Here is a 13,787-nt window from a genome sequence, read left to right on the forward strand (position 1 = left end):
CATTCAGTTAAATTTATATAATAAAATGTATAATACCAGCAGTTATGGTTGCTACAAATGTACCTTAAAAAAAAAACAGTGACCATATTTCAGGCTTTACGGGATGTAATTTTGATGCCTGTATATTTTATGGTTCACTACCATTTATATTATTAAATGGTATAAACTAGATACACTAATCTTCTGGAACTATAAAAAGTCTGCTTTTCACTGCACTGTAAAATGTATTGTTAATCACAGTCATAACTCCAAAAGGCCACATGATAACTTAAAGTTCATCAAGAGCAGCACTTCAAGAAGTAATAATTATTATACATGCAGGTTAACAAGTTTGACACTAAAATAATGCCATAAACATGAACTAAACTACATAAAATATAACACCGAAGTCCCCATTGTACATGACTGATATTTAAAATAAGAAGAAACATGAATTATAATGAAATGTGATGGGTCATACTGGGAACGCCCAATTATTGTTTTTCACCGCAATTTAAATTTAACAAAGACTTTTCTTGTTAAACATATTATAATGTTTTACCATATATGTAGCATACCTATTAACATGTTTCTTTTTACTGTGGCATTTTTACATTCTTTTACCTAAAAATTATGGATTTATTTTTTAACAGTGCGTAATCTACCAGTTCATCAACAGGAACTCAATATTCCGTAATATAAATGTAAATGTATACCACGTTCAAGTATTTACATGGTATGTGCCCAAAAAACATGGTACAGCAAAGGTACATGTTCTTTCGTCTTTCTTTTTGATTCCTAAAGAAATGTGAAAAATATATAATTACAATTCATGCATAAATGAAGAGGTTGACTGTAGCAATAATCCTGAACCTTTAATTATTTAAGTGTGCAAAAGTGTTAAAAAGGTGCTAATGTTGACTGATTTTGACTCACTGAACAACATGAACAAAATTAGCCATCGACCTCAAGGTAGGCGGATCTCCAGGTCACACCTACCGATGACGTGACCAATGGCAGTAAGGTGTTTATCAGCCAATCAGAATTTTTCCTAAAAGTTCGCCCAAGCGAGATGTTACGAACCTCAAAACACCTTCTTTTTTAGCTAGATGTTGTTCTAAATGACATTACACCCGTTCGTTCTTCGATTTCGAAGTACACCAAGGCCTTAATGAAGCCCCAGAGTAGGAATAAAAGACTGTATGTTGTGCAGCTGTCAGACAGATAAATAGGGTTATTTTTAAGACCTATTTAATATGTTGAACATATGGACACTATGGGTAAGAGAACAGTCAATACAGACAATAATTGTTATTACAGTTACAAAGCCATGGTTTAAATCTTTGAAAATAAATCCATGGAAGTGATAGTGAAATAGTTATGAAAAGTGAGGAGTATATTTGATGCTACACAGCCAAACAGCTTCATTATTGAGAGCATACCAGCCAACACTCCCAGATGTTTCCAATCTCCTCTTGCTGTACTCCTGGTTTACAATTTATCCTGATAAACTCACGATTTTCTGCATCCACACTTCACTCATACGGGATCATCTCTTATTTAAATATGAAATGATGCATCCCATATCGAATCAATACGGGATGTGATTTCCCCATAAACTGGTCAGATGGCTTCACAGCGAAATCGTTCCAGATCGTTAATTTAACATTGATATAAATTGGCCATTTTAATACGGTGGGTAAGGGACCATCTGAAAAGTCCACATATTGAGCTAAACCTGAAAAACTGAAGGTTCTATATACACTATCGTTCAAAAATTTGGGATCACGTGCAATGTTTGTCATGATCTTAAAAACCTTTTGATCTGAAGGCAAATGCTTAAATGTTTGAAATTAGATTTGTAGACAAAAATATAATGGTGCCAACATATGAATTTATTTCATTACAACTAAAAAGAAAACGTTTTTGAAATGGATGACTTGGACCGAACAATTAAGAAAAACAGCCACTAAGTGCCCAGCATATAGATGGGAACTCCTTCAATACTGTTTAAAAAGCATCCCAGGGTGATACCTCATGAAGTTGGTTGAGAAAATGCCAAGAGTACAAGTCTGCAAATTCTACTCCAGAGGTGATAGTCAGTGTCAATACTCACCCTTGCAATAAATGCTTTTAAAAAAACTTTTAAAACTATCTTATATTTTAGCATCTTCAAAGTGGCTACACTTTGCTAAAGTGCTAAAATATAAGATAGTTTTAAAAGTTTTTTTAAAAGCATTTATTGCAAGGGTGAGTATTGACACTGACTACCACCTCTGGAGTTACGAGTTCAAATCCAGGGTGTGCTGAGTGACTCCAGCCGGGTCTCCTAAGCAACTAAATTGGCCCGCTTGCTAGGGAGGGTAGAGTCACATGGGTTAATTACCTCGTGGTAACAATTAAGTGGTTCTCGCTCTCGATGGGGCACGTGGTAAGTTGTGCGTGTCAAAGTTGTGCACAGTGAGCCACATGATAAGATGCGCGGACTGACTGTCTCAGAATTGGAGGCAACTGAGACTTGCCCTCCACCACCATGAGGAGCTACTAAGTAGTGGGAACTGGGCATTCCAAAAATTGGAGCGAAAAGGGGATAAAAAAATAAAATAAAAAAAGCATTTATTTCTAAAACTGTGAAGGATGTGGCAAGGGACCATCTGAATACATGGTCAATTTCTTGGTATTATTCAACTTCAGTGTAGTATTACTGACTGGTATTGCCGCAAACTATACGTATACTACAAAGTCTGCTTGGTGCACCTACTCCCTAGGGTCTTGAGGCACCAATAACTCCACCGGCTGCCGTTCCTCGCATATTTTTCAGTATCCAATGTTGGCAGATAACATTGAGAGAGGATGAGATTTTGCACTGCTGTGGTCGGTGGTGGGCTCTGAAGGGACTAAATCAGCATTAGCAACTGTAGCTTGGCTCTAATGGGATTCACAGTGCTCACTAATCAGTTAATACACACAATTCAATCCAGCCCTACTTGAACAGCATCAGATCTATTCTGAGTCCTGTACGTGCAGCAAGGCACCCGACTAAAGCTTCAACACACAGCTATTTCTGATCCTAGCCAAACTTCAAAGTAAATACTGTTTATGATTGTTTGTTATCTTAAAAATGCACCATCATGTATCAGTCCTAAAGTAGAAAACATTGCCAAATGTATTTGCTAATTTAAGTCAATTTCACCAGCGAATAGAATAAGTACATTTTACATAACTTTTCGAAGCTGGTGTTCCCAGCATGCACCGGGCTTGAATAATGCATTGTTTCACTGTTTTCCAGTTTATTTACACCATTTTTATTGTTAACTTTGTTTTGTAACTTCTTGTTTTGTGAAGTCAAAAGTACATTTTCTACTCCAAAATGACCCGTTCATGTTGTCATTGTGTTTTGTGCATCGAGTGTTGAGGGCTGTGCATGTAGCTCTGTATCTTGTTTCTGTTGCCAGTCATTTAAGGTGATGTTGTCTAATAGACTACATAGCATGCATCAAGCCTTTCTGTGGAAGGCCATGCACATCATAAAAGTAACTGCATTAACTGAAATGTTTAAGTTAAATTTATTCACTCACTTTAATCAATATTATGTCATGAAGTTAAGTCAATTTAACATACGTTTATACCATTAAAATGTAGAAAATATAGAAAATCTGTGTGCACATTTTTTTTTCAAGGTATGTAATGGAATTTTGGAGCTCTTGTCCTTGGTTGGCTATTTGTTATGATCGTTTAACTGTTCATAACCATATTGTTAAATTATATAATGGTAAATACTGTCCCAAATTGAAAGAAAACAACAATCTACTTTCTATATTTAAATGATTACTAAAATAAAACTAATTGTGGTGGAAAAAAAGAGGACAGATTATGATGTAAATTGAATGAAAAGTGACCTTTCTAATAACCATGTCCAAAGAACACATCCAATATAGACAGTATTAACAACGCAAAGAGAAAACACCAACACATGTGACATTAAAATAATACAATAAACATATATAAATAAAATGTAACTTACAGTAAAACACCCCAATGTGCAAAACAAAAACAAAAATAAGAATAAACGTAACTATTTAAATAAAATATAATTAAACGTAATGTGATTTTTACCACTTTTTACTGTAAATTATAATGTGATTCATAATCTTTTCTTACAAAAAAACATTGTACAAGGTTTTACATATAAATCACTTGTATTGCTTTGTTAAATATAATAAATACATTAAAGTATACAATTTAAGTATAATATTTCACCGTATATGGTAAGGTAATTTTAGAGTAAACCAAACAGGTTTTTTTTTTCTCCATTAAAATGACAAAAATGTTATACAGACTTAAAGAAAGTGTGGTTTGCTATGGACATATACAGAAGACTGACAGACAGGCAGCAGTGTGGTTTAACAGGGTGAGGGGGACTTAAGGTGAAGGGGAGTATTAGCTCTATGTACATCATACTGGCTCCCTGCCAGGGCAAATTCTTTGGAAACCTTATGTGTCTCAGCAGCAAAACATCAGTTTAAGTTATAGCTGGCTATGGTACTTTTGCTTATTGAATTAGTTTATTTATTTAATGGATATGTAGAGAATTATCACAAGTTTGGTTAAGATCACTTGTACTTGGCTAGCTCTCTTTTTGTATTCATACATAGAATAAACACACTTGGTTGGCGATCAATTTTTTTTACATTTGTTATATCAATTTAGTTTAAGTTAACATGATTCAGCTTTGGTTGAACCCATATTTAGTCAGTGTCTCTAAATCACTTGAGTATAGTCATATATCACTCATACCACTGTGAATGAAATTAAGTGTAGCATCAGTTTAGGCAGGTCACGTGAGTCATGCTTGCAATCAGCTGACACTCAGCTGATTATGACGTCTACCAATACATTTCAGATGCTCATCAGAGCGGTTCTATTTAAGTCCTCCATTATATTCAATGCCTTAGCTGCCCTTCCACTGCATGCATGCAAGTTGCACTTAACTCCCTACTCCATCTGCCTTGTTATTCAGTGCCCTAAGACTACAAATGATTGCCAGCTGAAATTCTGGTCTTCAATGTTTTATTGCACCTTGATCTTGATTTATCAACTTGATATACAGTATTTGAAGTTAAGTGTCCATTTAGTTTATCATGCAATGAAGGATTGTACCATGTTGCACTGTCAATGTGTTAATTTTTTTTACAATCTTGTTATATTTCTGCTGGATCTGTTATTTGCTGCACTCCCTGCTCTGTCCATGCATGGCTGCATGGACGGGTGGAGAGTTTGCCCAGAACAGAACCATACCACCAACACCAACAAATGCTTCATCACAAAGTTAATAAATACTCTTTCAAGTATTGAAGTCTATGCATTTGATGCAAGTGGTCCTGACTGAAATGGAAATAGGACCTAAGTACCTGAAGCTATAGATATACAATCTGCTAGGTATATTGCATTGCTATATTGAGATGTTTAATCAAATGTTCAAATTTAGGATAAATATAATTTTATTTGTAGTCAAGCCTCACCCAGATTGGACATATGCTGCCATCATGTTGATGAGCAATGTTGTGTACATGACATCACTGCCCAAATGCCTGTCTGGCTGTAATGTAGAGAACACACCTTCAACAACATTTATTGTTTCTGTGGATGGGAGATTTTCCCATTGACTCCTGGAATCTAAAGAGCCCTTCTCAAAAAAGCAATTATGGGTGATTTTAGAAAAACAATTACATGGGGTTTCTACAAACAACATTATTTTTATTATAATGAATCTAATAATAATAATTATTATTATTATTAATATTGTTTATTATGAGGAAGATGATGATGATGACTATTTAATGTTATAATTTAGAAATTAACATTAAAGTCATTTTACTATTCATAGAAATGAACATAAATTACATTAAATCATTAATATTCATATTACTACTACCACTACTAATGATTATTATGATGATAATAATAAATATATTAATAAAAATAATAATATATTGTTGCTTCGTTATTGTTTGTAGAAATATATATACTGTATATTGATTTTATTTTTCTTATTATTATATACATTATTTAAATCTGAAAGTGTTGCGTTCCTCTGCCTCTGTGCTGTAAAGTTCAGTTTTCAGAGGACATAAGTGAGTGTGACTTGACTGTGTGTGTGAGAGAGAGAGAGAGTGAGTGTGTGTACAAATCAGTGTACGAGAGCGTGTGTGTGAGTTGAGTGTTTTTGTGCATGTGAGTGTGTGAGTGAGCTGAGTGTTTTTTTTGTGCATGTGAGTGTGTGTGTGTGTGTGAATGTGTGTGCGCGCAAATCAGTGTACGAGAGCGTGTGTGTGAGTGTGTGTTTTTGTGCATGTGAGTGTGCATGCGTTAGTGTGTGTGTGAGTGAGTTGAGTGTTTTTGTGCATGTGAGTGTGTGTGTGCGTGCGAATGCGAGAGAGTTTGTGTGAATGTGAGTGTGTAAGTGTGTGTGTTTGAATGAGTGTGCGCGTGAATGTGAGTGCGTGCGTGCGAATGTGAGAGTGTGTGTGTGTGAGAGACTAGTGTGTGAATGTGTGTGTGAGTGAATGAATGTGTGCGCGTACGTGTGTTTTTGAATGTGAGAGTGTGTGTAAGTGTCTGTAATCATTCACATGAACAGCAGTGAGTGAGAGTTATCATGTTTATATTTTAGCTCACTCAGAAGATGAGAGGAGCTTTATTTCTTATCAGACTATGCAGCTGAAAACAAGAGGTGAGGGAATAATAACGATCAATTAAACGTTTTATGTAGTTTTGATAGTGTTTATATGTCAAGACGAGCATTTTCCAAAAAGAAGGGTGTTTTCTATAACTATTACACACACTGTCTAGACATTATTTTTGATCGTTTATTTCTCAAGATGTTCTTATATTTATTTAAAAATGAGTCAGTAAGTCAATGAATTAACAAAACTAAAAAAGGGGGAAAAACGCTGTTAATGCAGGATTAATTACAAAAATATTTACATTGGCTTTGGTTGGTCGTTCACACCAACTCGACTATTCTGACAGGAAAACGTCAAGAAAAACAACATTTCTCTGTTACAAACCTGACGAATATCATAAAACACAGAAAATGCACAATATGTGTTTCATTTTAAATATAAATGTAAGCATTGACCTAGTGTTGCTGTTTGCGTGTTTTGCATCTCATAACTGTGTTCTGGCGATAGGCCTCACATCATCCTGCGGATTTCCTGCTGTGAGTGACAGGAAAAGAGCGTCCTTGTTGGCACTGAAGTCCAGCGTTGGACCGCTGGACTGCTGGAGTAGCCGGTAAAGTGCAAGAGCAACATCTGGCGGTGGAATTCATCATGACCGGTAGGAACTGCAGTGATCGTGGATTCCAGTGCATTATGGAGTAGAAACAATATAGGCCTACTTATGCTTGAAATGTCTTTGCAAATGGTAGCCATTTCCACCATTGTATGTTTCAATAGTTAACACTAAAAAATCTGCAGCTTTATTCAGTTGAGTTGTATTCCATTAGCTGGCTGGCATGCCGAGTAGGTTATGAAGTTGTGTTTAATATTCTACATAACTGTCTTTGAGCTGATGGAAGTCTTAATGGCCAGTTTCTCAGAATGAGAAGGATTTTCAATGGTAAACACCACATGGGTTTATCTGTGTCAAAGAAACTGGCCATTTTAGGCCCTGTTACTTTTAGTCCTGTTTGTACAGATGAGGACAGCTCTTGAATTTGGTCACCTTGCTTCTCTCATTCTCTCTCTCTCATTTATAAACATCTCACTAACTAACACAATGAGTTCCCACTATTCCTTCTCCATCATTGTCTCAGTAACTCCAGAGAGAAAGAGTGTTGGAGTTTGGCTTGAGGAGGAACTGTCAGTGACAGTATGAGACAGGACACAGGAATTTACCCACAGCTAATGGGATGCCATGATGCCTCTGCAAAATACCTTGGATTAACTTTAAAAGGAGAGGAATTCAAACCAGAAAAACAAACCAAGAGTGAGAGGGCTTTACAGAGGATTTTTGTTTTCGTTGAGTATTAAAGGTTTTGAAGGATTTATTTACTTATTTTTTTGTACTTATTGTTTAAATGTTTGTATAATAATTGTAGTTGTTGGTTGAAGCTTTTCTGAGAATTTCTAATTCGTTTCAGTTGGCTTTCTGAAGCATACCGTATATTCTGTGTTGGTTCTGAATATTTCAGATCTCAATATTGTATTGGATTGTCAGTTTAATTTTTTTATTCTGTTTTTGAAGTCTGTATTTCATGTTAGCAAATTGGAGGATTATGTGACTTACAAAAGATCAGGCTGCTCTTTAAATATCTTCATCTGTTCAGAAGTAATTATATACTTTGGCTTTAGCTACGTAGCCTAAGTGGTGATATTATTGTGAATTTAAGAGTTGTTTGTGAGTGTGAAAGCTGGTACTCTTATGCCAATGGCTGTCCTTGAACCTGTTGCACCACGGAGGCTGGCACTGGACTGCCGTACCCTGCTGGATCACCGTCCGAGCCGTGGTAAGATGCCCTGTCTCTGTCAGGATACTGATGTTTTCTTCTCACAGAGTTGGATGCATTCAATATAATGCCATTGTGCTGATAAGTTGCTCTGAAGTGATGCCATTTCACAGTTTCACATTTTCAAGTATATATGCAATTGCTTGAACATTTTTAATTTGATTAATGTTACACGTACAGTTAAGATTTTCAAAGGTGAAATGTGACTTTGAAAGTGAATTTTGCATGTTTTTAGGTGATAAATGAAGGGCAAAATGTAGTTTATTAGATTTTTGAATTTTCTGAAGAACTCAATGAGCACGTTTACATGCACGATATTACAGCTATTATGCTTAATAAGCCGACAACGTGTACAGTCATTCCTTTATCAAGTTCATTTTTACATATATTTTAGGTTTACGTTTTGATGTCAAAAACAGAGAATAGCCCGATGGCTACAAATGTCATGTTAATGCGGTTTTCTTGCTTTGTCAGATTTTTGGAATATGTTTTTAAATTGTTTTTTTTTATCAGCGTTACTGGGCTGCTTTTCCCAAAAATATCGTAAGCCTAAGTAGGATAGTAAGATTTTGCAAGCCTAAATGGGAAAACTCTTGTGCCTGTGTGGGTACTGGAGCGGTGTCTATGGTTACGGATGGTGGCCGCTTAGTGCTTTAATGGCCAGGTGTCATGTGAAACTGAAGCGTAAACACATGATTTCCAAAATATAACAGAGGAATTCGATATCTATATTTTTAGACCTATATATATATATATATGCGCCTTTTCTTTACACAAACTTTAGCCTTACCCTGTTCTTTAGACAAAAAAAGTTGGCTGAATGACTATCAGAATGTTCTCCACTTTTTTTCAAGATTATACATTCTCGGAGCTATTTGTCCAATGCTGAGTTCACTTATAGAAAACTAGCTTTTGAACATTTTAAAACTTCTAACCCTCTTTACCTCGGATCGCATTTGCTGAGCATCTTCAGAAACTGTAAATCGCATTATGACACTAAAATGTATTTTAGATAACAATAAGGTTCAGTTGATCATTAAAAGTTGCTGGACAAATTTGCAGAACATAATGTAGTTGTGATGGCGATGCTTGTTCAAAATAGCCTATTGAATATCAGGACTGTATTACATGTAAACCCTGATATCACACTGTATCATTTTTTTCTTTAAAAGCTGTGCACATGGATGGATGGTGCTTATACTAAGACTGAAAGTTTCTGCTCTACTTGCAGGTTGCCAGCTTGAACAGGGCCATGACAATTCGCTTTCGGGTTGGAACTGGTGGCAACCTGCGATGGGCACAACATCAGGACCAATATTACGGTCCTATCTGAAGGGCATTGCAGTGATTGCAAATTCGCCTCTTCTGATTCCATTTATTTGTGAAATTAAAATGACAGCAAGCTGGCTAATTTCAATGAATTGTTTCATTACTCTCACCGTTTGACCAAAACTTCGGAGAAAACAAAAATTAGGGACATCTTGGAGGCGAATTAGCAATAAACACACATTTCTGTATGGAAAAGGCTTAAGGGCAGATTTCTTTTGCGATAAACCAAAACTTTTGCGACAAAGTGTTTTTTTAGGCATGACATCATCACGCACACTATTTTTATCGATAAAAGTCCATTAGAATGGAAACGGGCAGAAGGCTGTAAATTTGTTTTACTCATTTTCACCTTGTCTATAACAGAATAGCATGAAAAGTGGATGGAAACTAGGCTACTGACACCAATGCAGACGTACCTGGATGCTGCAATCCTGAAAAAGTTATTTAATGAGTATGGCAACACCTTTCTGTGACCAACACTTGGCTTCTTCGCTGTGTACGACTTTAATTGTGCAAATTGATTTGCTAATTAGCTGAAAGCAAATTCCTGTGTAAATGTCAAATGGCTATCAGTGAACAAATCGTTTCTTGAGTTAATTTGCTCTTGACAGTTCTGACGTGTTGATGTCATAATTTTTATTAAAACTCTGCTAAAAATGTGCAAGTTACTGATTACTCTTCTGTTTTGTAGAGTACTACTGTTCTGTACTGGGTATCAGCTGTGTTTTCTTGCATTGTCTGTTTGACGTTTACAAGACGTAAATAATATGTGTTAGTATGATATTAGTGTGATAAGTTTGTATACTAACCTTATCTGTGTAAAGTTATGTGCAATTTACAACTTTGTTTGCATGACAACATAACACCGTAAACCCAAGTCCTTTTCAATGCGAGTCAGTACACTCAGCGGTCATCTATGGAAAGCTCCTGGGCAGGCTGTGCAGCTGTTTTGGATGTAAACAAGTGACATGAAAGTACAGCTCAGTTGGTCAAGATTACAATCAAAAAACATGTTTAAATTATACTTCTTTACATCAGATCATGCTAAACAACATAATTTTTCAGGCTTGATCAGCTAATGCACATGCGTGTTCTCAAGTTGACTTACAGGCGATATCGGTATCTAAATGGTGATTGGCTCTTTTTCCCTTAAAGGCGGGACTTCCTTTTCTCCATCGGTTGGCCATTCCAATTTCTCCCATTCATTTTAATAGCAGTGGTCCATCTCTGCTAAACTGTCTCTGTCGTAAACCTTTAAATTACAATTTAACAACTTTACATCTCAAATAATACATGAGTTATAACTGAAAAATTAATGTAAGTACTTATAAAATTACAAGCTTCACATTTCTGCCTTTTAAACCCTCTGAACTTTGGCCCCATTCACTTCCATTGTAAGTGCCTCACTTTAACCTTTAATGTTTGTTTTTTAAGAGAAAAGGAGGGACAAGTCAAAATAATTTTTTGTGTTTATTAACATTATGCAAAAATGCTGTCGATTGAACTTACCTTGTATTGAACCCAGAATATAATTTTTACCCAAACATAGCAGAAAGTGTGATACATTACATGTATTTTTGGAATAGCATTCTACTCATATTGTTTTCTGCAGTATGTATACCGTGCATTGCATGAACATTTTCTTTGTGCCTAGAATACCTTGATGACGTACTACATGTGCCAAAATTAGATGTATACAGAAGAACTTACTGTATGGAATGCTGTATTCCTTTATACAACACAATTCAACTTGACCTCCCATTTCCAGTGTGGCATGTTAAGTCAAGTTTTGAAACACTTGACTGAAATGTTTCTCATGATCTTAAAAATCTTTTGATCTGAAGGCGTGTGCTTAAATATAAAAATATATTATACAAAAATATAATTGTGCCACCATATAAATTTATTTCATTATAAAACTAAAATGTAATAACTTTTTTTTTTTTTTAAATTGATGACTTGGACCAAATAATAAAGAAAGCAGCCAATAAGTGCCCAACATAGATGTGAACTCCTTCAATACTGTTTTAAAAGCATCCCAGGGTGATACCTCAAGACGTTGGTTGAGAAAATATCAAGAGTCTGCAAATTCTAGGCAAAGGTTGACTATGAAGATGCTAAAATATAACGGTTTTGATTTATTTTGGATTTTGTTTGGTCACAACATAATTCCCATAGTTCCATTTAAGTTATTCCATAGTTATGATGACTTTACAATTATTCTAAAATATGAGAAAAACATATAATAAAGAATGAGTAAGTGTTTCAAAACTTTTGACCAGTAGTGTAAAAGTAGGCTAATAAATACTTATTTTGATCTGACAAAATTTGACGCATTTTTGCCCAAAAATTTGATAAAAAGTTTAATGAAAAAAAAACTATTTTGCATTTTTTATTTGCTCAGTCAGCATATGCTTGTTTCCAAAGTGTTACAAATGGCGATTTAAAAAATAACAGCTTGTCACAACAATGTAGCATATTACTGTTTGAAACCTATTTGAAATACCGTTTGTTACCTTTTACCCCAGCGGCGCTCTTAGCAGCTGTGTGTAACAGTTCGTTTAGTTCATGTTCGTATAAATGATGAGTTGGACCGGATTATCCCAAACATGCCACTTTTATTGCTTCAGCACATATCCATACAATTATTCTGCTGTATTGCAGTGAAAATAAATTCCCGGGTGGTTCAAGGGAATGTAACAGAACCACTCTATGGCTCTCCCATATTTTTACAGAGCAACCCTACGACCACGCTTCTTCCCGGTCTTCACTACCCATAAAACACTCCGTTAGAACTACAAAAACCACATTCTTACAATCTTAAAGTAATAGTTCTCCCCTCCACCCTTGTCCCGCAACACGTTTCACATATTACTTGAAAACTAATATTCTACTCATATATATATATATATATTAGTAAGCAGAAATTTGTAAACTACTATTCCATTCAGAACATAGCCAAAGGTGTTGAGAATCTATGGAAGGAGCTTCTACCAATGAGCACGTCCCACTCTCCTCTCTCTCTTCTGCTCTCTCTCTCTAGCTCCACCCCTTTTGCGTGGTGATTGGCAAGCAGAAGGTGTGCGCTTGTGCATGTGAAATGGGCATTATTCTTTGGAGACCTGCATGATCAGGCTTCCCCATTAGTCCATTCAGCATGTGTGATCACTCCAGCATTTAATAGCATCACTTTAAACTGTCAGAGCGGCAGACCCCGCACATGTGTGAGCGTGTAGACTGTGTCTCAGAAAATCTCATTGGAGCTGCATCCAAGAAGCTGCAGGCAAGGACTGAGAATAGAGAGCACCTTCACTGACGTCAAGAGCAATGTATGGTAAGCTCTGAGTGTGTATGTCTTTCAGGGATTTGTGCATAAAGGAATATCGGAATCTTTCCTGACTGCATTCTTCATGCTCTCGTGCATGACTGCTCTTTTGTGCTTTTTAGCATTCAGAACTGAAACTCAGAAAATACCAAACTGTACATGCAGAATCTGCTGAACAGACGCTGTTATGAGGTTGCTTGCTGTTTGTTTGATCACTATAATGGTTCTGGGGTTCTTATGAACGACAAAGTTGTTTTACTACTCCTGGTTGAACCGACAACTTGACTCATTGATTAGTTGATAAATTAACTTTTGGAAAATGTCAACTAGTCGTGGATCACATGACTTTAATGGGCAAAGGCTCTCGCTCATCTTTTTGTTCACTTCGATCCATCTTTAACTCTTCTTAATAGAACTGTGTGTCGGCAATATTGTTCACAATAAGATAACCACCGCAATACTTATGTATTATGATGTCAAGAGGCATCGTGTTGTGATCTAGCTGCAGCAAGTGTGCATGAGGGACGAGCGCCCCCATAGTGTGCTTTAGCCAGGTGCAGTTTCAATCTCCCTCCCCCTTAGATCGGGTCTCTTCATGCGACTCATAGAAGCGACGCTGACCGCAAAGAGAAATGGCAGTTT

General features: G+C 36.0%; 1 protein-coding gene across 1 annotated transcript in view; it reads left to right on the plus strand.

The window, feature by feature from the left end:
- Positions 1 to 6,511: 6,511 nt before the first annotated feature.
- efr3bb (EFR3 homolog Bb (S. cerevisiae)) overlaps positions 6,512 to 13,787 on the plus strand; it is a 52,792-nt gene continuing 45,516 nt past the window's right edge. Inside the window, exons 1-2 of the mRNA XM_052098292.1 lie at positions 6,512 to 6,712; positions 7,173 to 7,320. Of these exons, the coding sequence (XP_051954252.1) occupies positions 7,314 to 7,320 (7 nt within the window). The 5' untranslated portion in view covers positions 6,512 to 6,712; positions 7,173 to 7,313. The remainder of the gene's footprint in view (positions 6,713 to 7,172; positions 7,321 to 13,787) is intronic.

This window comes from Xyrauchen texanus, chromosome 30 (assembly GCF_025860055.1).
Source record: "Xyrauchen texanus isolate HMW12.3.18 chromosome 30, RBS_HiC_50CHRs, whole genome shotgun sequence".
In the NCBI taxonomy this organism is placed as follows: Eukaryota; Metazoa; Chordata; class Actinopteri; order Cypriniformes; family Catostomidae; genus Xyrauchen; species Xyrauchen texanus.